Genomic DNA, 18,710 nt, shown 5'->3' on the forward strand with positions numbered 1-18,710 from the left:
AGTCCCTGTTTTATTCATTCAGTATTTCTCCTGTGTGGAGCGCATATCTGAGAGCGCTGCCTGTCATTGGACAGCTGCCCCGGTGCAGGGCCTGTTTGAACGCCGGGGGCCGTCTCTATTGGTCACACATGTGTCTGGGGCGGGGCGCACTCACTGCCCCGGTTGTGTCCGGGTAAGATGGCGTTGGAAGAACAGTGCTCGGCACCACCTCGATGGCGGTCTATATCTTTGACGCATATAGAGTTTGCTGATGGTAAGTAAACATAATGTTTTTACGTAGTGATTACTCAGCTAGCTATTACGCGTTTGGGGTTTCGAATGATTCTGTTTTGCGGCTGCTGAATGAACCCCGCCGTCGTTGTTATTGCCAAATAGTGCGCTCTCATTCACTGCCTCGGCCAAGCAGTGAACACGGTCTGCCAAATAGTGAGACGGTCACGCATGCGCAGCCTGCATCTTATGGCCACAATTAAGGCTAGCTAGCTTGCTTTTTTCTACTACTTTTTCATTTATCTTCATTCTGAACATTTTTTGGACGCGATTAAATGTATATTGTACAAATAGACCAGCAAAAATATAACTACACACATACCTCATGGGTTATATTGTTATTCTACGACACCTTTTGGTTAAAGCTAACGCCGTTACCAAGTCTAGTCTTGATTGTGTATTTCTCTTTCCCGGTTTGCTCACTGTTCAAAGTATCCGTGTAGCCGCGCGTTAATCATACCAGTAATGGTAATCAATAAATGGCATGTGCAAGCCCTATCAGACTCAAGTTGTGTTTGTGTTAAGTTGATCTGGTTTTCCTCCCTTCAGGTGACTTGACTGGACAAGTGCTGGCCTACATGAGCTTGCTGCCCATTGCCATTCTTGTGGGGTTTGTTACACTCATAGTGTTCAAACGGGAACTGCACACGGTTAGTTTTTTTTATAACAATAGTGCATTTAGGTGTGTTGGTGTTTGTCCAGATGGTGACATGAAAACATAACTGAGGATTGTGTTTGTTCACAGATATCATTCTTCACTGGAATCCTGCTTAATGAAGGGGTAAACTGGTTGCTCAAGCACATATTCAGAGAGCCCCGCCCTTGTGCAGGTGAGTGCAGGAATGGTTGGTTTGAATTGTTAAACTGCAGAATTAATCTTCCCATATAAGTGATGTATGCATGTCTTGAAATTTACATTTGTATACAGTATGTGCTGTTTTATAATATGTTGTGCCATACCTCCAAAAGACCCCAGGTTGTGAATGCAGAGGAAAATTATCAAATTAAATGATCAAACTTAACCCACAAAGCATTAATAATCTGATTGTGATTAATTAAATCAGATTTTCTTTTTTACAGGCTCCCATTCCAATGTGCCCTCGGAGTATGGAATGCCTTCTAGTCATTCTCAACTTATCTGGTTCTTTGTTGTTTACTTCTTCCTATTCCTTTATTTGAGGTATATTAATTAAAATCTTGTTAACGTGACACATGCTCCATGTTTTTCTCTATCTCAATCGTTACCCTTTTAATATATTTTTTTTTTCTTAGAATGCATCAAACAAACAATGCTCGATGTGTGGATCTGCTATGGAGGCACATATTGTCAATCATACTGTTGGGCATTGCTTTATCAGTGTCCTACAGCAGGTATGAGATGTACTTTCTTTTGAAAAACTAGTTATTAACGGTAGGAAAAGATTCTGTTGTCATCTGGAAACAAGACGTATTTATAGCATCCAAGAGTCATTGTCAATCTACAGATCTTGAACTCTGATAATAACCATTTTGTTTGCATCTTTTTAGGGTTTATCTGCTGTATCATACGTGGGGCCAGATTTTCTATGGTGGAATTACTGGTTGTACAATCGGTATAATCTGGTTCTTCTTTACACAAGAGGTGCTGACACCATTATTCCCTAAAATAGCAGCCTGGTAAGAAGTGGCCTCATTTCATCTTTGCTCCCGTTTTCTGTCACCAGGGATGTTTTATCTAATCTGCCATTTAAAAAAATAAAAAATCCATTTTCTTTAACAGGCCACTATCAGAATACTTGCTGGTGCGAGACACAAGCCTGATCCCCAACATCCTGTGGTTCGAGTACACAGTGACTCGATCAGAAGCAAGGTAATGCGTCCATTTCTACAAGTGAAACTAGTATTTGTATTTTTAAAAATAAACTTTCAACTCTTTGTTTTAGGAATAGACAACGGAAGCTTGGAACAAAACTCCAGTGATTTACGGAAGACATTTGACTCCAGGTTTCATCATCATACAGAAACACAAGTTGCATAGATTTAAAAGTAAGAAGAAATTCACACTGGAGCACCATTGTTTGGGTTGACAAGTTAAGGCACAACGGTTTACAGTTTGATAATGTGTGCCTCACACTAGCAGTGACCTGAGCAAGTCCGTCCGCACACCTCTTTTCTTGTACAGCTTGCTCCAAATGCTCTTAATGCATGCAAGGCTGTATGAGAGGTCTCCTATTTAATGATAAATTAATATATATATTTTAACTAGGTGCACGCTGATTGTAAAGGTGTACTGAATCAAAAGGCTAAAAGCGTTGTTAAATGCAAAGTTGGGCGTATTTGCAGCATGCCTTTTAGTGATTATTTTTTTTTTTTATTATTCCATTGGTTTGCTGATGGAAACATGTGGGGAGTGTGGAACAGGGGCTCTGATTGGATGAGGGTTGTGGAAATATTACCATGTCATATACAATAGAACAACTTCTATAATTGGTTATGTATTATAATGTCATTTTTGTCAAGGTTAAGACCCTGTATTTTTCATTAGTTGTTGCTTTTTGACTGTCAGTCCTATAATATGAGACTTCAAAGCTAACCTGAAACCAATTTAATTGTACAGCTTTTGCTGGTGCAGTTTCTACTTTTATTAGAAATTTAAGACTTTGCAGCAGTAGGTTTCAGTTATTTTTGTGATCAGACACACTGGACTGAAATGTTTTTTTTTGCTTGTGTACAGTAGCAGCCTGGGAACAGTTCTGAGGAAAGGCTTGTCTCAATTTATCTTGTTTTCTGCTGGTGCAGATAAATGTTTTCTTTTACTTGCATTCAATTCAACATTCCATAATTTCTAGTGGCTCATACCCAATGACCACAGAGGAACTATATTTTCTTTTTGTATTGTTGTGAAGAAAAAGAAAATAAATCCTCAGGTTACCTGTAGCATCACGTTGAGCTTAAATCCCCACTGACCAAATGGGCTGATGTGAAATGCTGACCAGTGAGAGCCCAAGCTGATCTTAAACTGTCATATCATTAGATCCAAAGGGAAGAAGTTCTCTTTTTCCATGTGTAATCTTGGGATGAATTAAATGAGTGTTTATGTAAAAAATTATGTTTCTTTTTTATGTCTAAGTATAATTTGTTTATTGGAGCTCCAGCTGATGGCCTAGTTTATTTTTCCTTCAAAAATGTGTTTATTCAAAACTGATTGTATTCTTTTGCAAATCTGTATGTAACATTTAGATTCCGCTTAGCCTACAATTGGTCAAATTTCAGTTGTAAAGTAGTTTAAATATTTTTTTCATCTGGGGAAAAATGTAGCAAAAATCTGAAATTCCTCTCTGACACTAGATGGCGCCCTCTACCTCAAACCTTCATGCGTCTGATACATTTTCCCCACATATTATTGCATCATATGCAGGCTAGCGAGAGTTCACTCCTTTGACAAAATTAAAGTTGAATAAACAAGCCAATACTGTTTGTCCAAACTGGAACACAAATGAGAAACAAAGATCATTAATCCGTGTATTCTGTTTTTGTTTCAATAACTGCAAGTTTTTGTTATATACAATTGAAAGTAGAAAAAGCTTCAGTTGTAGTCATCTGGACTCGGTTAGAAAAAATAGACGTTTCGACTCTCATCCAAGAGTCATTGTCAATAAAAGAATTTAGATCGAGAACTCCGATATTAATACTGTTCTGTGGTAAGACCCACCCATTGGGCGGAGCCTTCCTGAAGTAGAAAGAGTCGTTTGTTTCAACAGAAACTCCCCCCTTGTATCTACCGAGCTAGTCCATTCCGGGGACAATTTTACAGACAGATTCATGGCTGTGCCATGGGCTCGCCCGTCTCTCCCATAGTGGCCAACCTGTACATGGAGCACTTTGAGAAGAAGGCACTGGCCTCTTTCTCAGGCATAGCCCCAAAACTGTGGCTTCACTATGTCGATGATACTTTTGTAACAATCAAGCAACAAGAGTTGGAAACCTTCTCTGATCACATCAATGCTGTGGACCCACATATCAGGTTTACAAGAGAAGACGCTAAGGAGAATCGCTTGGCCTTTCTTGATTGTTCCACGATCAGAGGAGAGGACGGGAAACTCCAAATAGAAGTATATAGGAAACCTACACACACGGACCAGTATCTGCTCTTTGGTTCCAACCACCCACTACAGCACAAGCTGGGGGTGATCAGAACCTTACAACACAGAGCTCAAGGTGTGCCCACCAGCTCAGAGGGCAAGAAGAAAGAGGAAAAACATGTCCGAAATGCCCTCTCAGCCTGTGGTTACCCCGCTTGGGCCCTCAACAGAGTGAAGAGAACCAAGAAGCAGGACAAAAGGGAAACTGAACAGAGAAGGAAGGGTGTTTCTATCCCTTATGTGTCTGGCCTCTCGGAAAAACTGCAGAGAATTTTTAGACAACACGAAGTCCCTGTTTATTTTAAACCAGGAAACACTTTAAGACAAAAACTAGTTCACCCAAAGGACAAGTTGCCGACTCAAAAACAGAGCAATGTAGTTTATTCGATCCAATGCAGTGAAGAAAGTTGTAAAGAACGTTACATAGGTGAGACGAAACAGCCTCTACACAAGAGGCTTTATCAGCACAGAAGAAATACTAGTTCAGGACCACAGAGCGCCGTGCATCTCCATCTTGAAGCCTCTAATCACTCGTTTGAAGACGGTGAGGTGAAGGTTTTAAGCAGGGAGAAAAGATGGTTTGAAAGAGGAGTCAAGGAAGCTATTTTTGTTAAAAAAGAAAGACCTTCTTTAAACAGGAATGGAGGGCTAAGATTCAATCTCCTGGTATCTATAATGGTATACTGAACCCCTGGAAAGGTAGAGGACCAGGACCAGGGCATTTAGATGCTAATCAGGTACTCAGGGTGGTTGAGCCAGGGTCTCACAAAGACAAAGAGGATTCTAATAGCCCATTAAAATTCTGAATAGGCTAGCTCGGTAGATACAAGGGGGGAGTTTCTGTTGAAACAAACAACTCTTTCTACTTCAGGAAGGCTCCGCCCAATGGGCGGGACTTACCACAGAACAGTATAAATATCGGAGTTCTCGATCTAAATTCTTTTATTGACAATGACTCTTGGATGAGAATCGAAACGTCTATTTTTTCGAACTGAGTCCAGATGACTACAACTGAAGCTTTTTCTACTATGGAACACACCTGGACGAATGAGGGATTACACCAACATATACAATTGAAAGACTTTTTCCCCCCCACAAATACATAACAATAATTAAATTTTTGTATCGAATTACCCAAGGTCTTACTTCTTTTTTTTTAGGATTTTGCTGGAGATTTATGGTTCTGATAAAGAGTTAAACGCTCAAATGTGGACGTTGATGCCTGTCAATCAAATCCCTTTAGTCTTTTTTTAAATAAAATAAATCAACCTGGGATTAATCTTTCATGTGGAGGTCAACCAGTTCCCTCAGGGTGCCACACGTGTCCGCCCATATCAATTACATGAGAACATATTCTGCTGCAGGTGGGACAGAAACACTGAACTAAATGGAATCATCTTTATGTAGCAGTTCTGAACCAATATCTCAGGACTTCAGCTGGTCATGGGTGTTTCTCATGGACAATAGGCCACACATCCAAGTTAGACTTCAGATTGAGGGAGGGCAGCAAATACAGTACACATCTACAATTTAAAATGACTTCAGAGACAAATCAGAGATTTCTTTGTTAACGCATGATTAACCTTTAAAATTCAACCACATTTTCCATTTGATTTTTGGGGCAAATTGAATATTTCTGAAATTCTCTCCCAATCATATTATTAACTTCTTTATTATTATTATTATTATTATTATTAACTTATTAACTCTAAATACCAAATTATTTATCAAAAAAGACAAATTATACATATAAATAAATATATACTTATATATATTTATATGTATTGTTTGCCTTTTTTGATAAATAATAGATGAAATGCAGAGGTGGGAAGTACTCCTTTACATTTACTCAATTACTTGTACTTGAGAACTTGTACTTTTCAAACAGCATACCAGTGTAACAGTACTCTTACTCGAGGAAAGAGTTTTGTACCTAGTCCCACTGTGAGTAAGTCTAAGTGACTAAAGCTTTCTGTTGACAATATGAAGTCATGAACATTTGGGTTTCTTGCACCGCTGATTTAGTTATTTTAATGTTTCTGGTTTATTCTTTGAGAATACCAGATTTTATTACTTTTTTGTCCTTCCAAATACATTCACTTTTTAAAATCAATTAATTTTAAAATCTTATTTTTACACCTAGTGTTGCCAGGTGGTCGCCATGTGCAGCCGGCTGCACTGTCCTGAGTTTGAATCCCGACTCAGACGCTTTGCTGCATGCCCTCCCTTCTCTCTCATTCCCATTTCGCTGTCCTGTCTAATAAAGCCTACAGGGCAAAACATTCCTTAAACAAAAAGTACACCCAGTCACTTTTACTTGAGTAGTAGTTTCCAAGTACCGGTACTTGTTTTCTCTTGAGTAATTTCTCTTGGACCACGTTGAAGTACGTTGAACTTGTAGTAATAATCATTTGAAGCTAAGTTATTCCACACGAGTTCACTTGTGTTCACAATGTGCTTTGGCTGCAACACAGTTTAGTGACTTTGTATTGTTAAAATGTATTTCAATTGTTGGTAAATTCAAATAAATAATGATTATTTCATCAATCAAGAAGGAAAGTGTTGTTTATAGCTATCACCAATTGCAGAAACAATATATTTCACAAAAGAAAAATGAGTATGCCTTTAACTATTCTTTGTGCATTACCACAGACTCTCCACCAGAGGGAAGCACACACTGTAGTGCGAGTGGATGAAACTTGGATCAGTGCAGAGCAGTTCAAGGACAAAGCATTCACTTAGAGGACAATAAACGGAAACGTAGAATTGAATGGGCACAGAACTTTCTGTCGTTTTGTCAAACGTTCAGTTGAATATATTCTGTCCATATTTGTCATATTTGACATTTAAATTATTTTTCACCCATATGTAATGCCAGGCAAGGATTATGTGTACTTTCACTGATGTGGCAATTAATCTGGTCACAGAGCCTTTGTATAAAACAGTTTGATGTTATCTGAATGTCTTTGTTTTCTGCTCCATCCATCCCCCTTTTATCTGAATTTAGCAATAAGATATAAGTAAGGAAATCAGCAGCGCCACAGAGTTAGGTCCTGCTCCTCGGCCAGCTGGTGAGTAGGATATTTTTATGCACAGAGGAAGTTGCACTTAGTTGAATATTTCAGAGGATAAAACACTGACACAGTTTCTCAGCTGTGTTCTGCCTCTATTTATAGCAAATATTGTTCCCCAAAACTAAATGTGGTTAACATCTGCTTCTGGCTAGCAGCTTGTGTGACATCAGCAGACTTTGGACTGGAGTCATTGTTCCATATAATGACTTAACTTCTCCAGGATGGACCACATTTAAAAACCAGGTATGAAACAATAATTATTTTATTATTTATGTTAAAGTACTGTGTCTCCAACATTAGGAAACCATAGTCAAGGATGCTTTGACCTTGACTATGGCTTCCTAATGCTGATTGTTTTCCAGTTCCAGTTGCCTGCCGTTGCATTAAAAATCATGTACAAATACAACTATATACAATATAACTGGTTTTCTCATTCTGGACTGGAAAACAATCAACATTAGCTTAACTACAGGTAGAATATAGTAGTTTCCATCTCCATCTCAGTGAGTTTGTAGTAACTGTAACCTAAACATTTCACAAGCTCAACTGGCAACAAAACGTACCTGTTTTTTTTTACAGTTTTGCATGTATTTTCTCATTTCGCTTAACATTTGTATAACGTCACGCACCTTTTTCTTTTCTTTCTTTCCTTTTTTTTTTTTTTTTAACTGCGATTGTCCCTATAAATGTTGTATCACGAAGTGGTCTTATCACATTGCCAATGCAAAAGAATCCTAATCCCTTAATAAATATAAATAGAGATTTAGGAGCTTCCAGGGAATAACGATGGCTGCACACACATAGCACATGCTGTTTATCCTGTTTGTTCTTACACGCACATTTTACATCTCTGCAACTGTTACATAAATCCATTGATTTACACAGATGCCCCTTGTTATGAGATGTCGTGTGTTCGAAGCCCTATTTTCACATTGTCTGAATGGATTATTTGTGATCCAATTTAATTTCTTGTTCACCTGTTGTTACCACTGCTGTGTTAACAGGAATGTTGGTGCTTCCATTTATAATTGCATCGAGAAAAAAGGGAGGAAAAATCCCTCACAAACTGTTTTAGCTGTTTTACTCGAATTAGATACATGTGAGAATAATGAGAGAAAAATAATAGAAAAATAGTGTTGTAAATGAGACGGGACTTCTGCAAGAGCTTGGGTGATTGCTGCATATTTATTTTGGGTTTCATTATTACTCTGCAGCCTGCACTATCTTTAATACAATGTTTGTGTAAGCCTGTAGTGTTCAAAATGGGCAGATTTATATCAGCAACACTTATTTGTCCGATTTGCAATAAAATAGGACAAAAACAAACTGTAGGCCTATGTATTACTATACATAGGTCAAATCATTAATTTCGTACCACAGCAAGTCCTCAGTCATTTTAATTCAGTTTAAATAGTGAAACATGTTATGGAAAAAGGTTAGTGTTTCATAAACTAGGACTGAAATTCAAACATCACCTGTGCAGATTCTTCAACATGGGCTACAGTAACGTAAGATACATTTGCATAGGCCAGGCCAAGGTCATTGCACACTTGAATGTGTGTAGGCTATACTGTGTTGGCCTTCCCAATAAACAGCATGACAAACTCTTTATATTCATCATTAGACAGGTCTCCTCCTCCCCTGTGTTCATTTACAGTGCATTGTCCTCATAGCATTGTCCTCATGCAGAGCCTTAAACTATTGTAATCTTTGCTTATGACGTTGTCCCGGTCCAAGGTGAACAAGTTGAAATATGATCTCACTTTGTCGTCTTTTCTATCGATGAACAAGAGCTTGCTAAACGTCTACTCTACATTGAGTTTTGGTGAGTAAACCGCCCCACAGCCACATGCGCTCTCAAGGACACAGTCAGGCCAATTTATTAACGGTTTCATTCTTCAATAATTATGAATGTGTGACGTACAAAAACAGACTAACGCACATTAGACACGTTTGTTCCAGGGACAGTGCATATTAACATTTATGTAAATATGCCAGAATTAGCCTGTCCAGCTTGTCCATGACAGCTGTAACCGTCATCCTTAGAACGGGGGAATAATAAAAGCAACAGTAAAATAAAAGTTGAATACAAATGTGTTTCTTATGTTAAGTGTCATGGGATCTACAAATAAAGCCTAATACAACCATTTGTATTTTACCACATTAGTCTGAAGCAAACACAGCCTGTTTTGACAGAAATTCTACGTCTTAAATTGTGGATAATATTTAACACAATTAATCAGTTCCTGGCCTTTTGCATTATGGTGTTCAAATCCTTCCGTGAAAACTCCCGGCTGCTGTCATATGCCATCTGTCTGCTCTCAGTCCAGATTTGTGAAGAGTGGCACTGACTGTTGTCCCTCCACAAAAAATCCCCTGTAGCAGCCAAGGAAAACTCCATAGCTCAGTTACATGGGCCCTTGAATCTCTGTCACCTCCCGTTGTTACGCCTCTTGATTTGTGCTTATGTACAACGCCTTTTTTCTCATGGGGCGACAGGGGGTGTTTTGTCTTAATGTTGTCTTTATACAAAAATACCATGAAGCAGCAGATGCACAAGACAGACTGAGCAGTCATAAAGTTGTGCGATGTGGTAAACAAGGAGGCTGCTTCCTAACTCAAGGCTCTGTCTTTGAGTAGCCTACAATATTATGTTCTTCAGACAGCCAAGACTGTTTTATGTTCTTATTCAATACACTTACAATTACAGTTCAAATTGAAAAGGGCTCGACGCGATTGATAAATGTTGCGTAACAGATTTGACAAATGGCCCTAATTTGAGCTGTGTGTCAAAAGGTGTCATCGAGCCGACACACGTCTGAGTGCAGCCTTGCTCCTGCCACAGACAAATTAAATGCAGATGTCGTTAATAAACATTAGTCTCACCTTTGGATAAAGACAAATTAGCAGTGAAAATGTGTCAATGTTTTTGGATTATACTGTCGGTGCTTCATAGGGTTCAGAAATATGCAGTGTAGCAGCATTTCAAGTGCATAAGGACTCAACAAGGTCTCAATATTTGAAAGCTTTGGTGCACATTAGTACTAATGGGGGCTGTGAGCAATATTTCTGTGTCTGGGAGAATGGAGTGAAGTTGTTAAAACTCATGTTACACTAATAGACAATCTTTAGCCCCAGTAGCTCATAGCATTCCCCTTTTCACCAAGATGAATGACTTGCACAGGTTATTCTAGTTTCATTACTAATATCAGGATGTCACAATATACAATGTTGAACCTCCACCTTAACGTGGTGGAAGGGATTGAGCACCCGAATTATCCCAGGAGCAATGTTGTTGGGGGACTCTGCTATGTTGTGGGCCTGTGGACCCACCACCTGCAGGAGGATCCGTAAGGGGCTGGTACAGAGAGATCTGGGCGGCACTCGATGGCAAAGGCCTTGACGACCAGATCTCAGGACACAGTAACTCTGGGGACATGGAACGTCACCTCGCTGAGGGGAAAGCGCCTGAGCTTGTGCAGGAGGTTGAGCGGCACCGACTAGATATAGTCGGCCTCACGGACACGGAGTTCGGGCTCTGGAACCCATCTCCTCGAGAGGGGCTGGACACTCCACTTCTCTGGTGTTGCCCGCGGGGAGAGGCTGCTGTGGGCTTGCCCCTTGTTATGAGATGTCGTGTGTTCGAAGCCCTATTTTCACATTGTCTGGATAGATTATTTGTGATCCTATAATTTCTTAAACTGGCCTCACAGCTCAGCTCACCCTAGTAAGGTCGCGTTCCTTCGCCTTCGGGTTGGGGACAGGTCTCTCACTGTTGTGTCGGCTTACAGGCTGAACAGCAGTGCAGGGTACAGAATGTTCTTGGAGTTCATGAGAGGGGTACTGGACAGTGCACCGACTGGTTCATTGTTCTACTGGGGGACTTCAGCGCCCACGTGGGCAATGACACCTGGAGAGGGATGATCGGGAAGAACGGCTTCCCCGATCTGAACCCGAGCGGTGTTCAGTTATTGGACTTCTGTGCTAGCCACGGATTGTCCATAACGAACACCATGTTCAAGCACAAGGGTGTCCATCAGTGCACATGGCACCAGGACACCCTAGGCCGGAGGTCAATGATCGACTTTGTTGTCGTGTCATCAGACCTCCGGCCGCGTGTCTTGGACACTCGGGTGAAGAGAGGGGCAGAGCTGTCAACCGATCACCACCTGGTTGGATCCGCTACAAAGGGATCACACTCCTCAGCCTCCCCAGCAAGGTCTATTCCAGGGTCCACAGGATCTCCTCTCTGCTGTTTGCAGACGATGTTGTCCTGATGGCTCCATCAAACCCGGACCTGCAACATGCACTGGGACGGTTTGCAGCCGAGTGTGAAGCAGCTGGGATGAGAATCAGCACCTCCAAATCCGAGGCCACGGTTGTCCAAGTGGGTGGGGAGTGTTACCCCCGTGACCCGGCCCCGGATAAGGGGAAGAAGATGGATGGGTAGTGTTTTTATGCTTATTCACAATTCACAAACTTTGAAATCCATAATTTGCTTTCTGTCAAGTCTAAGGGATTACAAACTTTCTGAATGAAAATGTAATGATATTGACACACAAACGACTAGACAAAAAAACTGTTGCTGCTTGCGATTCTCACAATTTTAGTTTTTTTAGTTCTTATGATTATATTGTGACATGATGAATTGCAATTATCGATATCGACAGAATAATGTGGACAGCCCTAGTGACAATCCAGTAGACTTATCAATCGCTATATTTGAATAGAAACAATAAAAGACAAATTGTAATTTGTGCCAAAGCCGGGGACATGTGGCATCAAGAACAACCCAAAATAAACACTTTAGAATGAACACTTTTTCCTTGGTGGAGAATGATAATATGTATGTTTCTACTTCTGAGATGCTCAAATCACAATGCTTCCCCTTTTTAGATACATTTATTTGCGCACAGACGGGAGAGATCAGAGGAAAGCATGAATGAGCTCAAGAGGAGTTATTTCCATCTGGATTTGAACCCTCAACCACACCAAGCAGGGTGGACTTTACAGTTTTTATATTTTTCTCATCAGAGGTCTGTCTGTAAATTGGGGGGCTCTGAGCACTTTGCAAGTGACAGAAGCACCAGTGAAGGCACTGCAGATCCGCTCACAGATGGTACACTTCGGCTGCCTGCTGACAAGACACACACGTTACACAAGAATAACACCGTTGGCCTGGTCTGTAAACATGCTGACCTGGGAGAATTAACCATATTACATTCCGGTTGTGCCTCTGACAATCTGCTAATCTGGAGAGATCACAAGGTTCTTTTAAAACGTCATTGTAACGTTTGTTTATGCGGAACATGCGTTTCAGTTTGTTCAGTTTTGCTTTTTTTGTCTTTCTAGTAGTGATGCCCAGATTATTTGGTTAATCGATAATCATGAAAAAATGTAAATAAATGGAAGAAAATTCAATTTATTCTTGTAACGCTCAAAATCACAACAGCAGTTGCCTCGAGGGGCCTGAATAAATAAATGATAATTGAGAGCAAAAAGCAGCAAAATTCAATCTTCTTCCACATCAATCTAACTTCATCATATGAAAGAGTGTTGATCTATTAGACCCTGTCAATGAAATTTAATCACGATTTTTACCGTTGTTGATCAGAGTGATGATAATGTTTCTCCTAACAGTAATTTTAAGTCTACAATTTGATATTGTGACATACTTTCTACAGATTCCCCCCCTCCCCCAGATTGACGGATTGACTGTTTTGTCTGCATTTCCATAAATGAGGATGGTTTGGGTTAGGGGTTAGTTCATGTAAATGTGTGGCAAACTTTGGTAGAAGTGATAATTGCTGTCCTGGTGTTCACTCTGACTTTGGACGTGAGGGTCTGCAGGGACTTTGTGAACAGGCTCCTTCTAAATTGACCTTATTGACTCCATCGCTATCTCTTTCTCGTGGCAGAGTGCTTTTGGCAGATCTCATTAAGGCGAGACATTGCATCTCAAAGAGGCTTATAGTGGGGCTCCCAAAGGCATTGCATCTCTTTAGCAACATCTTCAAGTTCTGGTTCAATCAGAAATTTTAAGGATGTGCTTCTTCTTCAGCAGACAGGGTGTGAGTCAAAGAGTACAATAAAGAAAGACCCTCAAACAGACACAGTTTGAAGTATTTTTGAAATACTAATTACTAACATACTAATTACCTATCGTGGAAGGTATCTTAGCAATTGTCTCGATAAACTGGGAGTTTTATTGGAAAAACTGTTTGTCGTTACAGGGCTGTACAAAGGTTTGAATTGAATCAGATGCATATGTATGAATAAACGAAGACACAGAAATACACAATTGACCAACTCCAGTGGATGTTTTTTTTTTATCAGGCTTTATCAGACAGGAAAGGGCAGTGTGAAATGGAGATGAAAGAGAAGGGAGGACATGCAGTTGGGATTTGAACTCACGGCTGCACTTGGAGCAGCACAGGATTTTATTTTTAAATTGCTGTGAGAATCCTGATGGAGCCACCCTCATCATCATGTACCACGAGTCTTTCCAGTTTATTTTTCTTTAAACCAAAAATACAACTTTTTCAAGACTTTTGCACAATACTGGATTGTTTTTGTATTTTCCATAGTACACATTTTCCTTTCCTCATAGCGTACAGTAAATACACAAGTGCAGGCTTCTCTTGTAGATCTAGTGACAGAAGCTGACACAGTGCTCCGCCGAGTACGAGGCAGCAGAGGCTCAGACAGAAAAGGGCCAGTTTAAAGTGTCACTGAAACAAACAACAAAGCGTCAAACAACTGAATATTCTTTGCCATATCACAAAATATTGAAACTATGTATGAACCTCACAGCGGTGCACTGTACTGCACTGACAAGTCCAGTTTCCCTCCTGTAAATACATGATCGTAGTAGAACACTTACAGACTTTTATAGTATTTTACCTCTTGTTCTTGTCTTTTTATCGCTGAGTACGTAAAGTAGCTTCCTATCATCATCGCTGCAAGGGCAAATTATTGTGGACCAAGACAATAGACAGTTTAGGTCAAGTTTAGACAAAAAAGTGTCACATTCCAATATTGATTACTGGATATATTTATGTCTTAGTTGCGATTAATGTGCTAGCTCCTGTTAAACCCTTTGATTTGCTCCATTTCTACCTTAAATTGTTTGCACTTTGACAAAAGGGCGTCATGTATTTTACAAAATCATTATTGCTCCACTCTCGCGTCCGTCTGTAGGAGTCAGATCCCCCTTCTCTGGAACATCGTCCCTCGCCCCAACAGACATTGCTTAATCCGTTTTTCACTGTCGCCCTCTGAGGCAACCGTTGTTGTGATTTTGGGCGTTACAAAAATAACTTGAATTGAATTGAAATAGGTGTTTTGGTCTGTTGAGAACCTTTGCAAATGTTGGTTAAATAGTATAACCACACATGTATTATAGATAGCTTTCTCCTACAATGAAATTACATCTGAGGTCTCAGTAAAAGAACCATCTTTGAATTATGAAATTTGTAGATTTCCTCCAAATATTTGTTTCTGCAAAAATTTTTTTGCAGGCTTCCTGACAGAAGCCTTTGGGCGACTGGAGCGTTGACAGCGTGAGGTGTGACTGTGAGACGGAGCCTTAGTCAGTGAGGGCCCTCTGGCTTCAGGTGAATGAGCTTACAAAGACGCACACAGTATGCAAGGGGACTAGCGGATCTCTAGGAACAGTTTATCTTAGAAAACCCTGCCTATTACTGAGTGGGGAAGACGGCATTGAGGTTTGGTGAACCTCTTAGCCTCCATCAAAGGCAAATACTTGTGAGGATTAAAGGGCTCATTTCATTAAATTGAGCTTGTTGTTCACTAGTCAAAACAACAGTTTTGTTTAATGTATACTTGAAGTAAGTTTACATGCTGAGGCTGTTACAATGCGGTAAAAGAGACTGGAGACTTGATGAAGAATTCTCCCACCAGTGTTAACCCAAGAGGTTTTCAACAAGAATCATATGATTTTCAGTATTCTGGTGTATTTTTGATTAATATTATTAGCAACTCATTGCTCAGTTTATTATGAGGCCCTCCACAGTCCCCAAATGTCCCCGCTCCGCCCCTGCTCCAGCATTATCCTCAATCCAAATAAGATTGAGGCTCTAGAATGCATTACAGGCTGCAAGCTTATATTGCATTTACCTTTACATTTATGAAAACATGATTTTAGGGGCTGCCCAGTGGTGGAGTACCCTAGTTAAAGCATCAGCACACGTATGTCAAGTGCAGGCGGCCGCAGTGTCGTGAGTTTGAATCCCGACTCCGACAATGTACTGTATGTCCTCCCATCTCTCTCATCCCCCATTTCACATGCACCTTTCCTCTCTAATAAAGGACGTCCCATAAACATGAATTAGACATTTGTAAGAAGCGCACGCCGCAGTGTCAGCTTGACACATGGCACGTCATTCTCTCGTTTTCACGGTTCCTAATTGAATAAAAGATAATGACTGTTTTGCTCCTTGTGGCTCTTAGAATACGTATGTGAAAACATAAAATGTTCCCAGCTGTGCCCCTGATCTGCCTGCATCTGTTTAAACTGTTGCTTGTAGCTGCCCCTGCACATCTCAGAGGAGACACTTACCATAGTAAGAGTGGAACTAAAATTAAATTACGAACCGTAATTGATAAAGAACAAAAAACAGAGTACCGGTAGGCCTACTGAAGGATCACCATTTAATTACAAAAGGAACAGTGCGCTTCTGCACAAACAGCCTATTTTGTCATTCAGTCCAAACTGCCTGGTCAGGCTGGTGCCTTTTGGAGCACTTGATTCACTGCACGTTATGTGTGTAATGGGAGCGGCGGCACTGCAGGGTTCGGGTGACAGGAACCTAGAGTTTTCACAAAGGTTGGATTTTGTATGGATTCCCTTCTCGCTCCCTTTTTCTTTTTTCTTTTTTTATGATTTTGTGCCCTTAGGCTTTATTGACAGGAATGTAGTGTGAAATGGGGGATGAGATAGAAGTAAGTAAGTGCAGTCAGAGAACGGTGATAGGAATTATAACATGGTTAAAAACATTGGTTGTGCATATTATTCCCTTTTATATAAACGGACAAGTTCTGATTTATGTTATTCGTTGTTCTGTTTTGGATTTCCTAAACTTAGTTTGACTGGAACAGAGCATCTTTCCTATTGGAAGAACAACAAGGTCACACTTCCTGGTCTCAAGTATTGCCTTAACTCAAGTATTCTTATTTAAAGCTGTGATGTAAGCCCCACTGGTACATGAGGGCTGACATGAATTGACAAAGGTTTAATTTTTTAGCCCAAAGTGCATGCATTTTGAGAGTTTTAAACTACGTGGTGGCAGCCCTTTCTAAGACATATGTCAGCTTGTTTGAAATGGGGATCAGGGATAGTTGCGGTGTGTGCACTGAGGTGAAAGAAAAGTGTAGAGAAGAGATGGAATCCAAAAGAGCAGTGCAAAAATAAAGCCTTTTGTAAGCACTTTCCTCTCAACAAACAAATGACCTACAAATGGCATCCACAGAACCTTATAACTTCGAACTTCACTTCTCATGGTATTTCACTAAAGAAATACCATGTTAAAGGGTCTCTCCACTTGTGACAGTGGTATATGGATAGGCACAATTTACTGTAAAGGGCGTCTAACTCTAAAGGATAAAATTGTCGTCTGAGACGACCATCTGAGACGGAGCTCCCATCCTGAGTCTCTGCACCCAGCTTCATCGCTCTCCCATCCTCTTCACCATTTATTATCTCAATAAAGAATATTTTGCATATCTTGTTGTGGCGTGGTCCATGCTAGTGAAGATTCTTTGGTTGATTGATAATCATGATTTTACAGGTCTCAAAATGACTAGGACTAAAGTATTTTGAAGCAAAAATATTCAATTAAAGTGCTTTTAAATGTCACGTGAATGTTATTTTAGCATTCAGAAAGTTTTATTTCATAAAACTATTAACATAATAGAGAATAAGGTGAATGAAAAATAATTTTCTTGATGTTGGATCCTGTTGGCAAAAATTGAAAATCATCATCAAATCATAATGTTTCTTCTTCTCACAATAATCATAACGATAAAATGTGCTACTGTGACATCTCTGTTTATTTGTTGACACAGTGACAAAGAGAGTTTAGCTATTTATCAATGCTTTGCTCAAACCTTTGCTGTTTATAACCGTGTGCTCGGAAAAGACATAGAAGCAGCTTTATGAAATCACAGTCTAATGCTCTGCTACTCTGATGGCATTCAGTCAATTACTATTACTAATTTACTTGAAAAAAATAAATACATGTGATTCATCTATATTATATATACTGTTTGCGTTCATTTAACATGAGGTGTTTTTCCATGGTTGTTCCTGACTGGACACCATGAAGTCTGCCTGTGTGGTTTGTGTGTTGATTCACTGTCACACTGGTTGGTTTATTCTGAACTTGGAGGTCAAGTTTGATCGGGTGTGGACACTGGACACGTCTGTCTGACTCAAACCATGGAGTCAAAACGCCATGGTTTTTATACTGATAGAAATTCAACAGATGTTCAAAGTTCCAAAACACTCTTTCCAACAAACATTTCTGCCGGCTCGGGTACAATCACAATAGTTCTGGTATGAATGCAGTTTGTCTTAAAATAGCAATGTAGTATTTTTCATTTATTGTGGTTATGTTTTGTGTGACTCGGTGTTCCTGTACTGTTTTCTCTATTTTATTATGTCTCAAGTTTTATTGGTGTTAGGCTCAAAAAGACAATACTTTCCCAGAGGTGCACCTGCATACTGCATTTACATGGCAAACAATCTTTTGTAATTAACTCAAAGTTTCCAGCAAGGTTTCCAGTTCTAAGGTTGATCGAGGTTACACTGCCAATATTGACAATAAACCTGACCACGAGCGTAATCATTCAGCTTTTGTTGCTGTGCGTATCGTTCTTGCTGACTGTGCTAACGCCCAACATTGTTAACATCATAGTCATCCAGCAGGTGGAGAGCATCATTATTCTGTGTCTAAATCGGCAGCAAGAAGGGAACTCTGATGAGGATGGAATAGACTTGAAACAAACACATGAACTTCACTATTTAGTTCAAAATGGAGTTTATGGTGAAATGCAGTTTGCACAATTCAAAATGCATCTATGAGATTATTTATGTCGTTTTTCTCTGTCGTGGAGGTAATACATATAATATTTCTCTGTAGGATAAACGTGACTCAGGGTAAATCTGAGACTGCACAAAACATGACTGACAAAAATACTTAATGAATCCATGCTATGCTTTTGT

At 39.9% G+C, this 18,710-nt stretch overlaps 1 protein-coding gene across 1 annotated transcript; it reads left to right on the forward strand.

The window, feature by feature from the left end:
- Positions 1-108: 108 nt before the first annotated feature.
- On the forward strand, positions 109-3,355 carry dolpp1 (dolichyldiphosphatase 1). The gene is made up of 8 exons (XM_072454592.1): positions 109-253; positions 820-920; positions 1,016-1,100; positions 1,351-1,450; positions 1,543-1,641; positions 1,798-1,926; positions 2,030-2,119; positions 2,193-3,355. Exons 1-8 carry the CDS (start codon positions 178-180, stop codon positions 2,227-2,229), a joined length of 717 nt encoding a protein of 238 aa, XP_072310693.1. The 5' UTR covers positions 109-177; the 3' UTR covers positions 2,230-3,355.
- The last annotated feature ends 15,355 nt before the right edge of the window (positions 3,356-18,710 follow it).

This window comes from Eucyclogobius newberryi, unplaced genomic scaffold (assembly GCF_026437365.1).
Source record: "Eucyclogobius newberryi isolate DKJ021-1_F unplaced genomic scaffold, fEucNew1.0.hap1 SCAF_2, whole genome shotgun sequence".
NCBI classification, from domain to species: Eukaryota; Metazoa; Chordata; class Actinopteri; order Gobiiformes; family Gobiidae; genus Eucyclogobius; species Eucyclogobius newberryi.

What these genes read in the sequence shown, in the direction of transcription:
- dolpp1 (XM_072454592.1), top strand. Translation starts at nt 178, where the DNA reads ATGGCGTTGGAAGAACAGTGCTCGGCACCACCTCGATGGCGGTCTATA. An exon ending in TCAAACGGGAACTGCACACG is followed by an intron (nt 921 to 1,015) that starts GTTAGTTTTTTT and finishes GTTTGTTCACAG; the next exon opens with ATATCATTCTTCACTGGAAT. An exon ending in AGAGCCCCGCCCTTGTGCAG is followed by an intron (nt 1,101 to 1,350) that starts GTGAGTGCAGGA and finishes TCTTTTTTACAG; the next exon opens with GCTCCCATTCCAATGTGCCC.